Source organism: Cynocephalus volans, chromosome 1 (assembly GCF_027409185.1).
Source record: "Cynocephalus volans isolate mCynVol1 chromosome 1, mCynVol1.pri, whole genome shotgun sequence".
Taxonomy (NCBI): domain Eukaryota; kingdom Metazoa; phylum Chordata; class Mammalia; order Dermoptera; family Cynocephalidae; genus Cynocephalus; species Cynocephalus volans.
Genome location: NC_084460.1, coordinates 31,370,305 through 31,391,065, shown reverse-complemented (window position 1 = coordinate 31,391,065; position 20,761 = coordinate 31,370,305). Strand labels below are relative to the sequence as shown.

The 20,761-nt window shown below is 52.2% G+C and overlaps 2 protein-coding genes across 2 annotated transcripts in view; one reads left to right on the top strand and one right to left on the bottom strand.

Moving 5' to 3' along the window:
• The window catches only part of LOC134390945 (fer-1-like protein 4), a 43,699-nt gene extending 39,075 nt beyond the window's left edge, over nucleotides 1–4,624 (top strand). Inside the window, 9 exon segments of the mRNA XM_063114729.1 lie at nucleotides 135–289; nucleotides 868–1,028; nucleotides 1,468–1,497; nucleotides 1,499–1,554; nucleotides 2,798–2,896; nucleotides 3,116–3,357; nucleotides 3,850–4,130; nucleotides 4,234–4,334; nucleotides 4,438–4,624. Coding sequence (XP_062970799.1) covers nucleotides 135–289; nucleotides 868–1,028; nucleotides 1,468–1,497; nucleotides 1,499–1,554; nucleotides 2,798–2,896; nucleotides 3,116–3,357; nucleotides 3,850–4,130; nucleotides 4,234–4,334; nucleotides 4,438–4,624 — 1,312 coding nt within the window.
• A 1,797-nt stretch (nucleotides 4,625–6,421) lies between these two features.
• ERGIC3 (ERGIC and golgi 3) lies at nucleotides 6,422–19,948 on the bottom strand. The gene is made up of 13 exons (XM_063104670.1): nucleotides 19,808–19,948; nucleotides 19,600–19,670; nucleotides 19,394–19,481; nucleotides 19,057–19,176; nucleotides 15,468–15,561; nucleotides 14,284–14,449; nucleotides 14,084–14,141; nucleotides 9,046–9,077; nucleotides 7,979–8,075; nucleotides 7,840–7,904; nucleotides 6,977–7,113; nucleotides 6,845–6,900; nucleotides 6,422–6,644 (listed from the first exon to the last, which is right to left on the bottom strand). The coding sequence occupies exons 1-13, from the start codon at nucleotides 19,893–19,895 to the stop codon at nucleotides 6,565–6,567; spliced, it is 1,152 nt and encodes a 383-aa protein (XP_062960740.1). The 5' UTR covers nucleotides 19,896–19,948; the 3' UTR covers nucleotides 6,422–6,564.
• Between the last annotated feature and the right edge of the window lie 813 nt (nucleotides 19,949–20,761).

Below are 20,761 nucleotides of genomic sequence, written 5' to 3'. Positions count from 1 at the left end.
ATGAAGACTAACATGTCTCCTGTTGGAGTTATGAACCTGGGTCCCATGCCTTCAAGGGTCCCCATCCCTGCCCCTGTGCCCAACTGTGTCCATATGCTGGACCCAGCTGAGGCACCTTCCTTTTGTGCCTGCAGGGATGGGTACAATGCCTGGCGTGATGCATTCCGGCCTTCGCAGATCCTGGCGGGGCTGTGCCAACGCTGTGGCCTCCCCACCCCTGAGTACCGAACAGGGGCTGTCAAGGTGGGCAGCAAGGTCTTTCTGACACCGCCAGAGACCCTGTCCCCAGGTACCAGCCCTTCTCTGCTGGACAGGCCAAAGGGAGCAAGATGGTGGTAGAACAAGGTACAGAGGGCCCCAGATGCCCAGTCTAGTATGCCCCCTCAAAGAGCCCACTTCCTTCAGCAAGCAGAGAAGATGAGTTCAGTTGAGTAAGGACAAGGTTCTTGGATGGTGGGAAGAAAATGGTCTTTGTTGGTGAGCGTTGAGATCCCCAAAGAGCAAAAGTGGACCCCTCAGAGCCATAGCTAATCAAGTTCCCAGAACACAGGGTAGCCCCATAGATTGTCCCCTCCAGCTGACTGTGGCTGCGGAATTGAGCTCATGTCTCATGAATGGCTGGTGGTCTTTTCTCTAAGGCTGCAGCCCCTCCAATCCCACTCTCTCCCTGACAGCTGGCTTTTCGCTGGGAAAAGTTGTTATAGCAGCTTCCTCCACTTTTTGGCACTGCAGACTTGCCCTTCCAGTCCACAGGCTCTCTCCAACACAGCGGCTGCCTCAGCCTAAAGCTTCTATGGAGGAGCACAGGGATGGAGGGGGGAGAGCTGGAAAATGTGCAGGACTCAAGCTCATGCCCTCTTGTTTCAGGTAGTGGGGTCCCCAGGGTGGCAAGTGGGGCCCTCGAGGAGCCCCAGGCATTGCTCGTGCTGCGGCGCTGGCAAGAGATGCCAGGGCTTGGGATCCAGCTGGTACCTGAACACGTAGAAACACGGCCCCTCTACCACCCCCGCAGCCCAGGACTGCTACAGGTGAGGGAGGGGTCACCCGACCTCAGAATCCCAGACTTCCAAGACTCCCAGGACTCCCAGAATCCCAGAATTCCCACATGATCCTGGACTCTGGACCCTCAGGATACTCCTTCCCCCAAATCTCCCCTGGGCACCATACTGCCAATTCTGAGTCTGGCTCCTGAGGGTGGTTCCCCACATCCCCACTTGTCTTGGACCTCCATCATGGACCTCATACCCAACTTCTGGGACCTCTTCCCTGCACCCCCAACCTAACCTCGACCCTGGAACCCCCACTTCACACTCTACCTTTATCCTCACCCCCCCAGGATCTGCCTGACCCCACCCTTCCGACCCTAGTTCTTCTCTCCACCTGGGGTAAGGCACAGCCTCTGGCCACAGGGCTGTTGGGGAGGTGGGGACCCTAGCAAGACCCTCCAGCCTAGTCCTGTGCTTCCAGGGATCTCTTCACATGTGGGTTGACATTTTCCCCCCGAGATGTGCCTGCCCCACCCCCAGTTGACATCAAACCTCGGCAGCCAATCAGGTAAGAGAGTTCTGGCCCTTCCTCAAAGGGGCAGGGCACATCTTGGTCTACCTGTACAAGGGTCCTCTGAAAATCTGAGCCCTCAGTGAAGCAGGCAGAGACCACAGCCCTTTCAGTTAGATGCGTCATTAAGTTCACCTTTTTCAGAAGTCATTGTGAGTAGGGTGTCTGTTATGTGTAAACTGAAAAAGTCCAAATACATTTCATAAACCCCTTTCCAACCTGAGCTAGTCTGAGAGTTCTGTGCAGGGTGGAGCCACTTCAGTCAGGGCTGGATCCAGATGCTCAGATGTTGTCAGCAGCCTGTCAATTTCTACCTCTGGGTTCGGCCTTCCTTGGTGTGACACTCTCAGGGAGACTTTTGCAGTCTGAGGGCAAGGTGGCTTCTAGTGCCAGGCTTACTTATCAGCTGGGCCACTTGAACAGAAATAAATACCTTTTTCACAGTTATAGCAAAATCCTCAGGGCTGACTCTCATTAGACCAGCTTAGATCGAATGCTGTTCCCAGAACCAATTGTTGTGGTCAGAGGGCTGTAATACACTTACTGGCCAGTCCTAGGTGATGTTCCACCCCTGGAGCCAGGTAGGGATCTGCCCCAGCAGAATCACATTGATCGACAGTGGTGGTGGTGGTGTGTGTGGGGGGGGGTTGCCAGCAAAAAATCAGGGTGTTGTCAACAAACGAGGGGAAATTGATGCTGGGCAAGAGAAAACAGCCACTGTCTAGGCAAACCCAGATGGCCACGGACAGGGCCACAAGAGGGTAGGATGCAGAATATTGCAGCCCCTCCTTCTGTCCCTTGGGGCTGCATGCTCTCATCCCCACTCTTTCTCCCATCCTTCCACTTCTCTCTGAAGACTGGCTTTCTCTGCTCACTCACCAGTTTTCTGTGCCCCAACTCTTCACCTGGCACATCACTTTGGCTTGCAGTGGCTGTAACTCTGCATCTGATGCTATGCCACTCAATGTTTCAGGGCTCTGATTCCAAATTTATGGGAAGAAGAACCTCACAGGCCCAGCTTGGGTTGGCAGACCATCTTTCATGGCATCCACTGTGGCTGGGGTGGTGATACCTGGGGCTGTCCCTTCATGGGACCACAGGCATTCTGATTACCCAGCTGGGCACACCCTAGGTGCTCAATGAATGTCAGAGGCCCTGGCCCAGGTCCTTCCTGCTTCCTGCAACCCCTCCCAGGGCCCCTCTCAAGAGTCTGAAAACCATCCCCCGATATCCCCCCCAGTTATGAGCTCAGAGTCATCATCTGGAACACGGAAGATGTGGTTCTGGATGACGTGAATCCACTCACTGGAGAGATGTCGAGTGACATCTATGTGAAAAGGTAGGCCTGCAGGCTGGGCCGCACAGTAGCTGTGGACTAAGCGGGAACTGCAAACAGAGGCCTGGGCCCTGGGGCAAGCCCAGAGCCCTGTCCCCCAAGCCCTCCATGGTGCCTAGAGCTGGGTGAGTGGAGGGGCAAGGTGGGTGAGGAGCTGGGTTCTGGGTAGGCCCCAGCCCTGATGCCTGTCGCTCTCGGACTGTCCCTTTCCCCTGGCCTCAGCTGGGTGAAGGGGCTGGAGCATGAGAAGCAGGAGACAGACGTCCACTTCAACTCCCTGACTGGGGAGGGGAACTTCAACTGGCGCTTTGTGTTTCACTTTGACTACTTGCCCACTGAGCGGGAAGTGAGCGTCCGGCGCCGGCCCGGACCCTTCGCCCTTGAGGAGGCTGAGTTCCGGCAGCCGGCCGTGCTGGTCCTGCAGGTCTGGGACTATGACCGCATCTCTGCCAACGACTTCCTTGGTACCCAACCTCAACCCCTGCCCTGATTTCTGTCCCCCAATGCCCCTGCCCTCTGGCCCTTACTTTCTTTGGTTTCCTGCTCTGACCCAACCCTGAATCCTGGGATTTCAGACTCCAGGTCTGAACCTTTGCTTTCTGGCCTAATTACTGAGCTTATCAGCCCTGGCCACAATAAACTCCATTCCTCCCCCTCTCTCCACCAAGTCCGTGACTCAGTTCTCTGGGTTGACCTTATCTCAAGTCACGCTGGACTTGACTCTGTGGCCTTTGGTCCTTACTTTGGCAATCGGATCCCAATTTTTGACCCTCTTCCACTGGGATCTGACAACCTGTTGACAATTGGGCTGTGGTCTGGGTAGTCCTTGCTGTGGCCTGATCATCACACCCTAACTCTCTATGCCCCTGCTTACAACCCTGCTATACCTGCTTCCTCACCCCTGGCCCAGTTAGACTTGGATCTCATGCCTAACCCAGTGAATTCTGGACTTGCAGGATCACTGGAGCTGCAGCTTCCGGACATGGTGCGGGGGGCCCGGGGCCCTGAGCTCTGTTCCGTGCGGCTGGCCCGCGATGGGGCTGGGCCAAGGTGCAATCTGTTCCGCTGCCGACGCTTGCGAGGCTGGTGGCCTGTAGTGAAGCTGCGGGAGGCTGAGGATGTGGAGCGGGAAGCCCGGGAGGCTCAAGCTGGCAAGAAGAGACGGAAGAAGAGGAGGAAGGGCCGGCCAGAAGACCTGGAGTTCACGGACACTGGCGGCAATGTGTACATCCTCACGGTGGGTGCAGCCGGGCAGGGGACCAGGCTGAGAGGGGACCAGGCCTGAGCCTGCCTCAGAGCTGGGCCTCTGCTCCTAGCGATGCAAGAGTGTCTCTTCCTAGGGGAAGGTGGAGGCAGAGTTTGAGCTGCTCACTGTGGAGGAGGCCGAGAAGCGGCCAGTGGGGAAGGGGCGGAAGGAGCCAGAGCCCCTGGAGAAGCCCAAGTGAGTCAGGGGCACAGTAGGCCGAGGCCAGAGCCTGAGGAGGGAGGAGGGGGCAGCCAGCAGGGCTTCCTCATCATCCTGACACCTCCCTATCCCCCAACAGCCGCCCCAAAACCTCCTTCAACTGGTTCGTGAACCCACTGAAGACCTTCGTCTTCTTCATCTGGCGCCGGTACTGGCGCATCCTGCTGCTGCTGCTGCTGCTGGCACTGGTCACCGTCTTCCTCCTCCTCGTCTTCTACACCATCCCCGGCCAGATCAGCGAGGTCATCTTTCGCCCTCTCCACTAAGCCTGACTCTATCTGACCCTGGACACTCCCCTCATGGTGCCAACCCTTCCATTCCCACTCCTGGAAGTCCTTCCCCCACCCACGTGAACTGAGTTCACAGCTTTCTTTGAATAAACCTTATCACACCTCTACTGACACCTGCTATTTGCTGAGCTCCTACTGCTGGCAGGGAACGGAGATGGTCTCAGGCAACCTCAGGTGCTGGGGATTTACTGGAAGAGTGCACAGGAGGCAGGAGGCCCACGTGCCCTGCCCTCCAAGCAGCCCCCCTGCTGCGCCTGCTGTGGCCAATGGCGGGGTCCCTCTCACCTAATCCTAAGCACTTTACATACTCCATTAACTTGTTTATTCCTCACCAACCCTGAGGTAGGCATACTTATCAGGATACTTTGGTTGCAAGTGATAGAAATCCCAGCCCAAACTGGCTTAAGCAAAAAGGTAATCTGTTGGCTTGCATAACTATAATTTGGAGTGTGGCTGGCTGGCTTCAGGTGCAACTTGTCACAGGTTTCAAACAACGTCACCAAAGCCAACTGCCTCTGCCTCTTGGCTCAGAACTACCGTCCTTTGGGGAACGGGTCCTTCGCAGACAGGCTCTCCCCCAGGAACTGCTGGATCACTGCAGCAACTTCATGTCTCCCCATATTCATATCCAGAAGGAAAGAAAGCTCTCCTCCTCTAGACGGTGTCTGGCTTGCACAGAGTTACTGTGGCTAGGGACATGGGATATGTGGATTGAGGTCCTTCCCTGGAGCTCAGGATGGGAGACCAGCCCTCTTCCCAAACCATATAAGCTGAGAGGATGGACAGGGGGTTCCCAGAGGAAATTCAGGATACTGCTAACAAGAGAAATGGCTCCTGGGTGACCAACCCCCCCCCCAAAAAAAACCTCCCTATGGTAGGTGCCGTCATCCCTAATTTATAGGTGACACTGATGCCCATAAAAGGGGAGTAAATTACATGTGCAGGGTCAAACAGCTCTTAGGTGATCACATCAGAACTGGATCTCAGGCCCGATTCCAGAGGTTTAGCCCTCATTTTCCTACTCTGCTTTCTGTCCCTCTCTCTGCAATCTTACATTGAAGCTCCCTGAGCAATGATATGACAAAATGGCCAGTTGTTACTGTCCCTGGCTCCCTGGGCTGTGGAGTAGTGAGGTCTCTGGACTTTGGTTCTCTGCATGTGGAAACAGCTCAAATGGGAAGCCCTGATTAAGTCCTGAGCCAGGAGTCTTGTGCTGGCTCTGTTCCAAGAATGGCCACCCCTACCTTCCCTCCTTGTTTTTCAATTATGCCTCCATCTAGGAGACTGCCAAGGACCAGGAAGGCCTCCTTTCTGCACCACGAGCCAGCATGGGGCTTGGCACAGAGAAAGGTAGGAGTGAGGATCAGGCAACTGCACCCAGGGTGGCAGGAGTGGCCCCAGCTTTAGCCGTCACCAAAGAGGTGGCAAGCCCCAAACAATGCTCAGGGCCCTGTAATAGCAGCACTGGGGTCAGACACTCATGAGCCTGGGGGCCACGGTAGCTCCAGGAAGTTCAGCCTAGAAAGGTCCATCTGAGTCCTGGGGCTGAATCCAGAAGGCTGAAGACGCAGCAGAGGAGGGACTGAGGACAGGGCTGTGAGGTGGACATCAGTCTGGTTTGAATAAAGCCCTATTACCAGGGATGCCCATGGGGGCTTCCAGAGAGCATCCGGGCCCCGATCTGTCAGTGACGATTGCCTTCCATAAGTGGCTGTGATGAGGGGTTGTTCCCAAGCTCTGGCCGGACCCAAGAATCACACAGAAACCAGCAAGTCCTATCACAATCAATAGATTTATCAACTTGGGGCTGGTGGACTCTCTGAGGAGGTGGGGGTGTGGGGGTGGAGGAGGCTGGGGGGATATAACCAGGCCCAAGAGCAACAGGAGAAAGGGAGCAAGCGAGGAGAGGAAGGTAACTACGTTGTCTTCCCTAGATCAATTTTCTTCTGGATGGCTCGTGCTGAATGGTAGATGAGCGAATCGATGAGTCCAGCCACTGAGAGAGAGACAAGGGCTGGTACTGTCCCAGCTGGGCCCTCGGCTTTACCTCGAAGGTCTTGATCACCTAACTGGCCAGGCCAATCTCTCTTCTTGGCCCTCCAGGTGCCCTTTCTCCTCCAACCAAAACCTGGGGTGCCCAAGCTTTACCCTCCCCACTGTGCACCATCCCCAAGCACACGCCCTGGGGCTTCTTACCAGTGAACATGCCCCCAATGATGGCACACACGCCAGTCAGGAAGTGGGTGAAGGACCTGACAGAGGAAGCGGGGGGCTCAGCCAGCACCCTACCTCGACAGGCCCCAGCCTGGGCCCGCCCTCTCCCCTCACCTGCGCTTCTCTGTCAGCTTCACCATCATGGGCGAGAGCTCGTACAGCACGAAGACTCCGGGAAGCCCCTGGTCACCCAACAGCCCATTGGCAACCTTCTCATGTCTGGTCACAGAGAACTGATTTGTCCTCAGCACCTGCGGAGGGAGGGGAGCCTGGGCCAGGGCCAGGGCCAGACCTGCAACCTGGCTCCCAATCCCCTCAGCGCTGCCCCCACTCTGCCCTTGGTCTTGCTGTGCCTTGACTGTGTGGAGGCAGAGAATGAGACACCATGTTGGTAACTAACACTGTGAGTCCTGGGACAACCAAGACCCCACTCCCAGTCTAGCCATTCCGACTTCCCCTATGGTCACCAGTTCTTTAGGGTTTTCCCATCCCAGCCACATTTGGTGGATGCTCTTGGGGTTCGGGGATGAGCAGTTCTCCAGGGCTGCACCATCAAGGCTGGGACTGACTTCCTCTGCCCTGCAGTCCCTCGATTTCTACCATCTGGCTGAGGTGCTGCTCCACAGGCCACAGCAGAAATGGGACCAGCGGCCCGGGAAGGCTTGGCCAGCTAAACCCCAGCCAAGGGCAGACCACAGGGAGACAGTGAGGCAGGCAGACAGACAGACAGTGACACCAGAGCAACAAATGGAGGCAGTCTGGATAGCAAAAAAAAACGAGTGCTTTGGAATCTGACAGCCCGGGCCTGAACTCTGCCTGTGAGGGCAAATCACTTCCCTTCTGTGAAGCCCAGTTTTTCAGCCATCACATGGGGATAAGGGCAGCACTCACTTCCCAGGCTGAAGGAACTACACGAAGGAGCTCACATGCTTGGTACCCAGCGGGAGATTCCAACACCTGAGCTCCCCCAGACTCACCTCCCCGTCCACCTTCATGTACACTGTGGGGACTACCTTCACGAAGTACTGGAACATCATGGAGGCTGAAAGAGAAAAGAGCACTGGGCATGGATGCCAGTGGGGCTTTGGGAGCCAGGGCTATCTCCCAGGCTGGTACCTTGGGGTGCAGTGACGTTGGTGCTGTCCAGGGGGTTCACAATGCCTGGGTAGTCCTCCCCGAATGACAGGTGCTGGATGTAGTGGGTCATATTGATCTGCAAGCAACATCAACACCTAAGGCCCCAACAGTCCCCAGCCCATGCAAAGCTGTGTGTTACAATAGCAGACAGGGATGGCCGGGTCCGTCTGCAGAGGTGGGGGAGGGAGGCGGGCACTATCTGGGAAGAGCTGTAGCCCTAAGGGGAAAACCTACCCATGACAGGTGTCCCCCATTCCCCACCTAGGAACTCTTCCTTCTCACAGTTCACAGGCTCCTGGACCTCCAGTTTGTTAAGGGACTGGCTTCATTCACATGTTAGGCACACTCAGACAGGCACTGACTCTGTGTGGCAGGCGCTACCTTTGCCTAGAGGCCTCAAACCATGGAGGCCTAGGATGGGGGCGCTGCAGACCTCCTGGCCACACTCCCTTCTTGCTTCAATCTATGTCACACTTAGCCACTAGAGGGACCTTTTATTTTTTTGTGGCTGGCTGGTATGGGGATCCAAACCCTTGACCTTGGTGTTATAACACCACGCTCTGGACAACTGAGCTAACCGGCCAGCCACAGAGGGACCTTTTAAAAATGCAAATCTGATTGCATCATGACCCTGCTTAAAGTGGGCCAACAGCTTCCCACTGTTCTTAGGAGAAAGACCAGACTCCTTAATGGGGCCCCCAAGTCCCATGTGGTCTGGTCCCTGCCTACTTCTCCAGCCTTACCCACCCACACCTGCCCTGAAGTTCCTTAGAAGTGCCACATCCCTCCCAACCTTGCCCAAAGTTCCCTCTGTCTGGGATGCTCTTGGGCAACCCCATCCCTGCCCCCAGCCTGCTTAGACCTCCGTTCACAAGTCACCCTCGCTTACTCCACCCTTGGCTGGATCCCCTGTCAGGACACGGTCTAGTCTGCTCTATGTGCTCCCCCATCTCAAGATGTCCCTAAAGAGAAACGAAGGCAGCAACCCAGGCTTCCCCACACCCGCCCTCCATGGATGCGCTCCATGGATTCCACCCGGTACATACGTTGTCAAGGCCGAAGCTCTGCAAGTCATGGACTAGGAGAGAAGAGAGAGGTGTCATCAGGGAGAGCAGCCCGATCCCCGACTCCCTCAGAGTCCTCGCCTGCCCTCCTCCCTCTGGAGGGTGTCCCCTGGCTCTTCTTTGACCCCTCATTCACTCTCCAGCCTGGCACCTGCTGGTCCTGCTTAAGGACAGCCGGAAAGACCTGCCTTGGCCTTTGTGAGAGCCCCTGCCCTCCTCGGGGGTCATAATATCAAGACTCTATCTCTTCCCTGATATACACATGGAGCTCCAGGCCTTCCCTCCTGCCAAGGCCCTGCCTGCATCTCAGGACTTTGGTCTCTCATTAACTACAGCTGATGGCAAATCACTGAACTGCCAAGTGAGGCAGGCCCTGAGAATGCTGTCTGAGCTCTTTCCCTGACTCTCTTGTCCCACCCTCAAAGTTCCCATAAGGAAACCCCGTGGGCACCCTGTACAACTGTACCAGAACAAGTTCTTCCTGCCCTCTGACCGCAAGCCCTCCTGCTGCAAGAAATCCTACCTCAAGGAAAGGTCCCAGTGCTTTTACGGTCACCCAGTGGCCAGGCCAGAGAAGGCCCCAATCCCAAACCCATCAAAACCTCCCCCATCCTGGGAGGACAGGCTGCCCCAGAAGTGGGGCAGCCTGGCCTCCCTGGGAGGCAGGGTCACTTACTCTCCACAGCATGTACTGCAGCATGGGGGAGGGGAGGAGAGAGAAGGGAGGAAGAGAACAAAGATTCAGAGCTTCACAATGAGAACTATGGAGCAAGATACGTGTTGGGAGGGAGGGCTGGAATATTCCTGTCTGAGCAACAGGGTCTGGCCCCAGCTAACAGGCCACCTCCCAGTCCCCTTCTTGAAGGTTTTTCGTGGGCCAAGGGGACTTCGGGACAGAGGTATGGTGACCTAGAAAGAACAAAAGACCTAGAGCCAAAGAGCCACTTTCCTAGCTGTGTGACTTTGGGCAAATCACTTGCCCTTTCTGGGCCTCAATGTTCTCCTCTGCAAAGGACTGTCCTGAGGACCAGGTAGAATATCTAAAATGGGAAAATACTTGGTAAACTTTACAATATAAAAGATTATGTCCCCCTGCCCCCCCAAAATCAAGGATGTCAGACATTAGTTCCCATGCCTCAAATCAGCCAGATCTCTGGCATTAGGTAACTGCAGCTTTGTGTTTGCACATCCTTCTAGGTACAGAGCACCCATGCCCTGGGATCCACGACTCTGACGACAGCCTTAGGCAGAGAAGCAGAGATGTCGCTGCTACCACACGGGCACTACATCCTACTGAGTGCCTGCAAGGCCTTGTGCCAACAGCTTGACATGGAACATCTTCCTACAATCCCAGTGAGACCACCCTTCCCCCGGCCTCCTCCATATTCAAGAGGGGGCTCCAGAGCTCTGCGGAGTCCTCCAGACCCCACCCTCCTGCCCCTCCCAACACAGTCTCACCCCCACAGAGTGCCTGAAAGGTCAGCAGGGCATCTCCATCTGACTCTACTCCTGCTACCTCAGTCACCCTGCACAGCTCAGGACTGCCAGGCCATCTCTCCCACCCTGGACTCTGATCACCATGTAGCTCTGTCCATCCCCAATGCCATCCCAACTCCCATCCCTCCCAAACCCTTCCACTGGGCCCTCTGTTCCTCAGTCATCAGCAAACCTCCATCTTCAATCTCTACACATTCCTTTCTCCCTCTTGCTTCAACCACAGCTCAGCTCTCCCTTCAAGGCATGTCTCCCTTGCATACTTTCAATCAGTGACTATTTTCTCTTCCATACCCATCCCCCTCCTTGGCCTAAAGGGAGGTCCTTCTTGCTCCTTACTGCCACTTCCAGATTGTTGTCCCTCGATCTGCCCTAAAAATCCCCAGCTTTGAAGATCATGGCAAGCCAATCTCCTTGTCTTAGTCACCTAGAGATCTGCATAAACCCCTCCAGGATAATGCTCTCCCCACCATTTCTCAATGGTTTTAGCAACTGCCTGTCACTTGCTCCCATCCTAGTCACAGTTCCTGGTGATTTCCATATCCACGTAGGTAATCCTACCAATATCCTGGCCTCCCAGTTCCTAGACATCCCCTCTTTCCTGATTCCTCCTCCCACCTGAGCCACCCGCTCTGATGGTCGTTCCCTAAACTTTGCCATAACAGTAACTCCACCCCCTCCGTAAGTTCCATTTCAAGCATCCCATGTTCCAACCACCAGCTTCCTAATTTTCTTCAGCTCATTCCCTCCAGTACCCCGCCAAATCCAAAAATTCTTTGACACTACACCAAGGACCTGCAGTCCATGGCTCCTCCCACCTCGTCACTGGTTTCATTCCCACCCCACATGCTCTCCTTCCTCCTTTACCAGCTCATATCCTGTGGGTTCTGTATCAGGATCATGTCTTTACATATTCCTTTGACTCCCTGGCCATTGCAGGCATACCTGGCACCACCAGACCCTAGGTGATTCCGATGCTCTGTCTACTCGAAGCCCACCCCCATACTGCTGGGAAAACCAGACAACCATACTGACTGGTCTCACTTTCCATTCATGGTCACCAACTCCAAGCAGGCCCTCTGTGTGGCCTGGCAATCCTGTTCAATTTCCCCAGTCCATGCTCTCTCCCCCACAACATGACCAGTTGCACCTTTTCCTCTCTCTCAAATCTCCAACACCTTCTTCCCTCTCTCCTCATTCTCAGCTGATGACCTTGCCTCCTATGTGACAGAGAAAACAGAAACACTCAGAAGAGCCTGTCCACGTGCTTCCACCACCACAGCTTCCAACCTACATGTACCTACAGGGCCTGCCTTTCCTCCTACTGCTAAGCTTGTCCTTTTCACATGTCTAAGAAGCTAGACTCTATCTTCTGTCTTCTTCTCCAGGACTTCACTAAAATAAGCGTCCCGTCCCTCTCATCTCTGGAGCATCACTGTTTCTCTTTAGTAGGTAATTTCTGACAGCATATTAACATTCTGCTATATCACCCACCTTAAAAAACCCTCTCTTGACTCCACAGCCCTCCAGCGACAACCCTCGTTCTTTCCTCCCTTTAAAGCAAGCTCCACAGGAGAGTTGCCTATACTCACTGGAAAACTCCTCTCCCAGTCCCTGATGAACCCACTCTGTCGTGGTTCCTATCACTCCACGCAAATGTCCCTGTCAAGGCCAAAATGGCTGCCGTGTTCTAGGGCAGTTCTTGCTCAATGTCCAGAAGCATCTGCTATGGTTTTTGGCTTGCAGGATGCCACTCTCTGCGCTCACACTCCTACCTCACCAGTTTCTAACCAGTCTCACCTGATGGTTCCTCCTGATAGTCTTGGCTGCTAATGTAGAAGGCCTGGTGCTTAGCCTTTTAAGCTCCCCTATTCTCCATCTACCCTCACCTCCAGGGTGATTTCATCCAGTCCTGTGGCTTTAAATATGCTGATGACTCCAATGACTGTATCTCCAGGCCAGCCCTTTCCCTGAACTCCAGGTTGAACAGCCGACTGTTTAGCTGACATCCTGGGTGTCTAAAAGGACACCCAATCCTACTGGTCTGAATGTGTCAGAAGCTGAATACCTGCTTTATGCCCCCACCTCCAAACATCTAAAGCTGGCCCTCTGAGTCTTCCTCTTTTCACTAGTGGCAACTGCATCCTTCTCACTACTCAACTATGAAACTTTGGAGTCATCCTTGACTCCTCTTTCTCTCGCTTACCCCTTACTTCCATCAGCAACTCCTCTCAGCACTACCTCCAAAATATATCCAGAACCCAATCACCTCTCACTGCCTCCACTGTCACTCTAGTCCAAGCCCCACCATCTTTTGCCTGGATTGATCACTGAGGTAGCCTCCCAACTGGCCTCTCTGATTCTATCCTTCTCATCTATGGTGTTTTCCACAGAGCAGTCAGAGTGCCGCTTACCTTTTAAAAGTTAAGTCAGAACATGTACCACTTCTTCAAAGCCCTACAATAGCTTCCTGTCTCATGCAGAGTGGAAGTCCAAGTCCCTACAGTGCCCTTCCAGGCCCTACGTGACATGGCCCTGTTACCTCACCTCACTTCTAACCACACTCCTCTGCTCCAGCCACCCTAACTTTCTTACTGTACCTTGACCCTGCCAAGTACATTCTTGCCTTAGGGATTTGCATTTACTGTTCTGGGGGCAAGTGTTCCTTCCCCCAAGACATCCACATGGCTGGCTCCTTCATTCTCATGTCTTTGTCAAATATCACCTCATCAGAGAGTCTTTCCCTGACCCTCCTATTTAAAATAATGCGCACACACAGTCCCACTCTAGCCTCTCACCTCCATCATCTCTATCCTGCCTTGTTTTGCTCCATATTACTTAATAGCATCTGATATACCATATAGTGTACATACTTGTTTATTGTCTGTTTCTTTACTAGATGTTCTGAGGGCAAGAATCTTGTTCACTGGTGATCCCTAGCACCTAGACTAGCACCTGGCACACAGTAGGTGATTACTAAATATCTAGTGAATGCATGAATGACTAAATGAGTGAGACTAAATCTCATTTATTCACCCCAACAACCATGCGAGGCAGGCATTAGTACCATCATCTCCATTTTACAGAAGAAAAAACTGAGTAGGGCTCAATACTTCCCTAGTGTGACATAGCTTGAGTGGCAGAACCTGTGTTCCAACCCAGCTCTGCTTCCACCAGAGCTCACACACAGGTCATTTGACATTGGGAGCTACCATTTAAACAAGTATAATTTTTAACCTGCCCAAACACCTGTGAGGTAAGTACTTTTATCACCATCTTATAAAGTAGGAAAATGAAGCTCAAAAAGAAATGTTCTCAAAGTTACACAGCCAGTAAGGTCTGAAACTGATATGTGAACCCAGCAGTCTGGCTCCTCAGCCTGTGCTCTTAAGCACTGTGCCATGCTGCTGCCCTGGGATGAAGGCCTGGGCCAAAGACAAAAGAACATCAGGCAGGTGAAGGGCATTCAAACTCACCAAGAAAGTGTCAGCGTCTAAACCTTCCCAGATGATACAGGGTCACTCACCGTGTACATGGGACTGCTGGAAGCTCTTCCCAGGAGCAAAGTGGAAGTTTCCAGCCACCTGTGGGGGATATTTCCTCTCATTCTTCAGTTGTGTCCTCCCTTTACCTCCTGTGGGCCCAAGTGGGCCCTGGTTCATGGTGGAGCTCTCCCAGCCCTCCTGATCCCAGCTGGCTCTACTTTGCCTCGATCCCTCCATGTACCTTGTTGACTTCCAAGAAACCGTACACCTGGCAGCCCTCATTCTTCTGCTCCTGCATCTTCTGGCTGAAGCCCTCTCGACGGCACTGCTCAATAGTGTCTGGGTTCTTGAAGGCCCAGCCTCGGCGGCGATATGCCTCCCGCACATCTTCACAGGAGTTACAGCATCTGTAGGGGAGGAGTTAAGGGATCAGTGTCAAAGAGGCACAAGACCAGTGCTGGCCCCTTGGGAAACAAAGCCTGAGCAGCTCTTCCCGCTAATGAAGCCTCTGCCAGCCTCATTCCTGACCACCAAATGATCTCCAAATGTGTGTCCTCAGTGGCAGCAAGACTGTTAAAAACATATTCCCATTCTGTTTGGTGTGATGAAAAGTTTTGGAACAGACAATGGTGATAGCTGCACAATCTTGTGAATGTACTTAATGCCACTGCGTTGTACACTTAAAAATGGTTTAAAATAGTAAATATGGTGTTATATGTAATTTCCAATAAAAAATGGTTAAAATGGCAAATTTTATGTCACATATATTTCACCACAATAAAAGAATTTTGTAGTACATATTCCCAAGCCCCACCACAGTGTCAGGACCTGGGAAACACAACAGCAGTTATCATGTATTGGGGGCTTAATAATCTGGGCTGGACCTTCCATCTCGGTGCTTTACATACAATATTAATTAATTAATTAATTAATTCATTCATTCATTTATTGAAGGGTGGCCAGTTAGGGGAACAAAACCCTTGACCTTGATGTTACAAGGCTGTGTTCTAACCAACCAAGCTAACTGGCTAGCCCACAATATACATTTAATCCTTATGTGACTCTTACAAGGAAGTGTAATTATTATCCCTCTTCACGTAGAGGGATCACATGGCTTGACTCAAGGACACAGGGCTGGAACCCAGGCAGCTGGAATCCAGAGACCTTCTCTGAACCATTTCTCTAGGCTGAAGAGCAGGGACCACCTCAGCCTCGTCCCTAGGTCTGCAGCTCCCAGAGCATCCCTAGATCTGGTCACAGAGCCTCAGTCACTTACACCAGGATCAGCAACCAAGGCTCATCCCCCACCCCTCTAAATGCTTGGTATGACCTCCCCACCTGCCATAGTCTGGCCAAGGCTGAGGCTGGCTGACAGATGGTGCCTGATGGGAACCCTGCTCTGCCCACCCCCAGGGTTCAGCTCACTTGATGTCTTCTGACTCAGCACCATAGCAGCTCTCACAGCGATCAGGATCCAGGGAGGCAGGGTCAAACACCGTCACCTCGATTTTCCCGAGCTCTAAGAGGAGGGCAGAGGCATCAGCTGGGGGAAGATGCAGTGAAATTGGTAGCCTCAGCCCCTGCACAGGCCAGCAGCTTGGGAATAATAAAAGGTATACGAAGCTAATACAAAGGTACTTCAAAAAGGTTGTGGAAAAATGGAATAAGAAGATAACACAAATCTTTCCATGAACTTTTTGAACAACCCCCATATTTATTTAGTGCATATTATGGGTCAGGCACTAAGCACTTCTACACATGTATTAATTCTTTTAGTAAGAGTAAGCAAACGATGACAGTAAATAATAAATGTTAGCTGGGGAAAGGTCAATATACCTTACATACATCATCTCATTTCATCCCACAGTAACTCTATGAAGGTGGAGGTTATTATCCCCATTTTACTGGGAAGATGCTGAGGCTCATGGATGAGAAGTGACTTTACCCAGTACAACCTAGTAAGTGGTAGATTACAGTTCTAATTCCAAAGTGTATGTCCTTACCCACTTTGCCATGGGGCTTCTCCTCAGACTTCTCTCTTTGCACCCGGCTCCCTGCCTCTCTCTAGCCACCCCGTCATAATTGGTGATTTCAAGAATCAACACCTTGATGTCCTGTCCTCCAATAATCCTTCTGTCATCGCATCTTAGCTACCCATTCCAGGCTCATACCTAGACCATGTCATTACCAATAACTGCAAACCTTCCAAAATTTAATTTCAAATATCCAAGTGTTCAAGTATCTGAGTGTTCAACTACTTACCCTTACTTTCCCAGTTCACTGTCTCTGGTACCCGGAATCCAATTCTTTGACACCATTGACACCATCACCCCTTCGTGTCCTCACTTCCCTTCCTATTTAAATTCCATGGCCCATTGCTGTAATTATTCTCTTGTACAAAACCACAACGCACTTGTTCCTCTTCCCTTTCGCTGTACAAGCCTGACAAAACCCACATCCTAGGGCTGGCTAGCTCAGTTAGTTTGAGTGCTGCCTTGTAACACCAAGGACAAGGGTTCAGATCCCTGTACTGGCCAACTACCAAATATATAAATAAATGAAAAAGTGAAAAAAAACCAAAAACCCCCACATCCTAGCTACATTCAACTCTCAGTGCCTGGACCTCCCTTAACGCTGCCTGGCCATTCTACGTCATTTCCCTAATCAGTTCACTCTCCCGTTCTCTGAGATAACTAACTTATACTTTCTCCTCTCCCTTCAGGCTTCCAAAACCCTTTCCTCTTTCTTCACTCTTAGCTAATGCCCTTGTTTTCAATTTCCACTAAGAGAAGCAACAGAATCTCACTTGATCTCACCACTAAATCCAGCACTTCACCTGCATCCTCCTCTAGCCCCCACCCTATTTCTCTGTTCTCCCTTACAGCAAAACTCCCCAAAGCGTCATCTATACTTGATGTCCCCACTTCCTTTTTTGCTCCTTGATCAGATTTTTATCCCTAAAAGTATCAAAACTGTTCCTTTCAAAGCTTCCAGTGATCTGTGTTGCCAATTGCAAGGACAATTCTCACTCCTCATTTTACTGGAGTATCAGTAGCTTCGGACACAGTTACTCTTTCTTCTTGAAACTCTCCACTTGGCTTTTAGGAAACCTCTGGGTTGTCTTCTACTTCAATGGATAATCCCTCTCAATCTTCCTTCCTGGATCCTCATTTCCTGACTTCTAAATATTGGAGGGGACCAGGGTACTGTCCCTAGGTGTCCCCGCTACCTACATTTACTCCTTAGGTTTCCTCACTTAATCCAATGGCTTTAAGTACCATCTACATGCTGATAACGCCTAAATTTATTTCTCCAGTCCTACTCCTCTAAATTCTAGATTGGCATTTCTACTTTCCTCTTTACATCACCAGAGTATAAAACAGGCACCCCAAATTTAACATGCCCCAAACCTAAGATCTCCCCCTCCCCCCAATCCTGATCTTACCCCGTGGGAGCCAGCTTCCAAGATGTTCCCAATAGCTGCCACCTCCTACTATTCACATCCTAAGTACGACTGACATGTGCAGCCACTAGCATAGTGCAGAAACGATGATGTACAACTTCTGAGGCCAGGTCATAAAAGAAGCTGTGGTTTCTACGTTGCAAGATCCATATGGGGGAAGACAGCTGCCATGTTGTGAGGGCATTCAAGCCCCCCTATTGAGAGTCCCATGTGGTGAGGCACTGAGGCATCCTGCCAAGAGCCATATGAGTGAACCTAGCCTAGCAGTAGATCCCTTAGCTCCAGTCAAGCCTTCAAATAACTGCAGCTCCAGGAAACAGCTTGACTGTAATTTCTTGAGAGACATTAAGCCAGAACCACCAAATCAAGCCACTCCTGAATTACTGACCCATGGAAACTGAAAAAAACAAATGTTTGTTGTATTAAGCTACTAACTTTTGGGGTAATTTGTTACACAGTAGTGGATATCTAATAGTCCCGCACATTCACACCAAAAAAATCCTTCTCTTTTCTGGACATCCCCATCTCAAGCCATTTATTTGCTCAGGCTAAAAGCCTAGGAATCAACCTTGACTTTACTTTTTTACACCTTACATCCAATCCTACAGCAAATTCTGTTTGGTTTCACTGGTGTTCAACATATATCTGCTGAATGAATGAATGATAAAGTTCCCCACCAGAGCAATCTCTAAGGTGTGAAAAATTCCAGCTTTGAAGACAGTTTTGCTATGGTGGAAAACGGAACTAATGGAGGCATTGGGAGGCCTCCTGTAGAAAGGAAAGGAAGCTAAAAGTGAGCACCCACTGTGTACTAAGCATTTTACAAATATTACCTCACTTGATCCTATAATTCCATGTGGTGGCTACTATTGTTTATCACCACTTTATAGCTGAGGCTCACAGACTACAAGAGACAAAGCTAGATCTGAACCCAAGCAACCTGACTTGAGAACCTAAACTCTTTTTTTTTTTTTTTTTTTAAAGATGACCGGTAAGGGGATCTCAACCCTTGGCTTGGTGTTGTCAGCACCAGGCTCAGCCAGTGAGCAAACTGGCCATCCCTATATAGGATCCGAACCCTTGGCCTTGGTGTTATCAGCACCGCACTCTACCGAGTGAGCCACAGGCCGGCCTGAGAACCTAAACTCTTAACCTTGAACACCTATATTCTAAAGGGGAAGAGCATTACGGGCTGAATTCTACCATTGGGTAGGGGAAGCACACACTGAAGCTTGGATCCATCTAAAGGACTTCCACCAAGGCAACATAAGACCCATTCTTAAACTTCTGTTACTCAAACCATGACAGGCAGGGATTGAAGAGCTCTGAGAATTAGAGCCAGGTAGAATGCCCTCTTCAATATATAGGAGTTGGCGTGGATTTCGGTCAGCTCTGACTCTTAATCTCTGAGGGACCTTTGGCAAGGCACTTGACTTCTCTAGGTCTTATTTGTTTAATGCATCATTGAGCCTGCCACGGCCCACTTGCCAGAAGGTAGGACTTGCGCATGTCCAGCTCTGGGAGCTGAGACCCAGCCCCTCCCCTGGTTACCATGCCTCTCGGCCTCTGAGCTCACGGGGCTGCCGTCTTTGTCCAGTCGCTGCTTGAAGAGGTTGTGCTCCACATCCAGCTGCTGCTCTCCAGCCACGTCCATGGCGTCGATGCTCAGATCTGCAAGCGGGAAGTCACGCTGAGGACTGGGACCCTAAAGCCAACGGGATCTCGGTTTTGGAGGGGAAGGGGATTCTGGGCATGGCTTGGGGCAGAACTGCATTAGGGGAAGAAGGTTTTCCTGGGGTCCAGTCCAGTACCTAAGGCTGGAGTGTGAATCTTGAAGCCCACCTGAGAGCCCTGGCACTGGCAATTCCACCCATGGTGAGGTACTCACAGGCACAAGGCATGTGCGGGAAAAGTATATCAATGTTGATCTTCAGTTTATCTCCCCGTGACTTGTCCACGTAGAGTTCAGGATGCACCTGGGGTAGCACTACTTCAGTGAGATTTGGCCCCACGCCTCTCCTTCCCCACTCCCACCCCTACAGGTCCTACGCCTAGAATGCTAAACCCCGCCCACGTATTAGGCTCGCCCCTTACCTCAGTGGTGAGGTAATACTGCAGCTCGGACAGGAACAGCAGCAGCATGAGAAGGCCACTGACAATGGTCACTGCAGAGCAGGGAGTGAGGGTCAGAATGGCCTCTGTTCCACTCCCTCAGACTCCAGCAGGCCGGTCAGAGCCCAGGCGCCCGGGCCAAGCTCTAGGTTGCCCCACTCCCCAAGATCCCGGCCCCGCCGCCGCCTACCCGTGGCGCCCCCACAGGTCTTGACCCGGAAGTCCTCCAGAGTCTTGGGGTAGGCATCGAACTGCTTCAGCTTCCCCAGCGCCTCCATGGGGACCGGCCGGAAAGGGCCCTCCAGCCGGCCCGCCCCAGCAGCCTCCCGCTTCCGGCCCGGAGCAGGAGCCACGCCCCTTCCCTCCTCACGCAGGCGCAGCAAGGCTCACGCCTGACCCCACCCCTCATCCGTGTTCTCACGCAGGCCGCCCCTCCCGCCGATGCTGCCACGCCCCCTCGCGCAGGTAGTTGGGGCGAGACTGCCTGAGGCACCGCGGCCAGGGGCGAGTCCTGGGTGGGCCATGGTGCCGGGAGGAGCTTTCTGCGGGTTAGAAAGAGTAATAGCGTTCTCTTACCTTGTGTCAGGAACTGCGCCAAGTTTTTCACATCAGACTCTTGGAACATCTTGCAACATCCTACAGCAGTGGTTTTCATTGTTCCCGGACCAGCAGCATTATTATCACTTGGGAACTGGTCAGAAAGGCGAATAATTGGTTTCCACCTACTGAATCAGAAACTCTGGGAATGGTGTTGTAACACCAAGGTCAAGGGTCCAGATCTCCGTACCGGCCAGCCGCCAAAAACCAAAAACACAAAACCCAAAAACAGAAATGCTGGGGGTGGCAGTTAAAGCGTGAGAATCTCCGCCCTGGGAAGTAGGCGTGACTTTTATTTCCATTTTCCGAAGCCCAAATTGTGGCCTGGAGAAGTTAAGTAACTTGCCCAGGACCACAGTTAATTAATAGCCGGACCTGACTCCAACCCAGCTCTTCTGGACCTCAGAGTACTCTGAGGACCAGGGCCTCTTGGGTTGATTTTCCTCAACAGCATTCCAGGGCTTCTCCTGAGCGCCGCTTTCTGGATTACCCTAAATTGCTTCCCAGAACCTGTGTTCCTCACGGATGTGCTCCACCCTTCCAGGCC

What these genes read in the sequence shown, in the direction of transcription:
- ERGIC3 (XM_063104670.1), bottom strand. Translation starts at nt 19,895, where the DNA reads ATGGAGGCGCTGGGGAAGCTGAAGCAGTTCGATGCCTACCCCAAGACT. An exon ending in GCTGAGTCAGAAGACATCAA is followed by an intron (nt 14,450 to 15,467) that starts GTGAGCTGAACC and finishes CCTCCCCTACAG; the next exon opens with ATGCTGTAACTCCTGTGAAG. An exon ending in CCAGCAGTCCCATGTACACG is followed by an intron (nt 9,078 to 14,083) that starts GTGAGTGACCCT and finishes CTTCTCTCCTAG; the next exon opens with TCCATGACTTGCAGAGCTTC.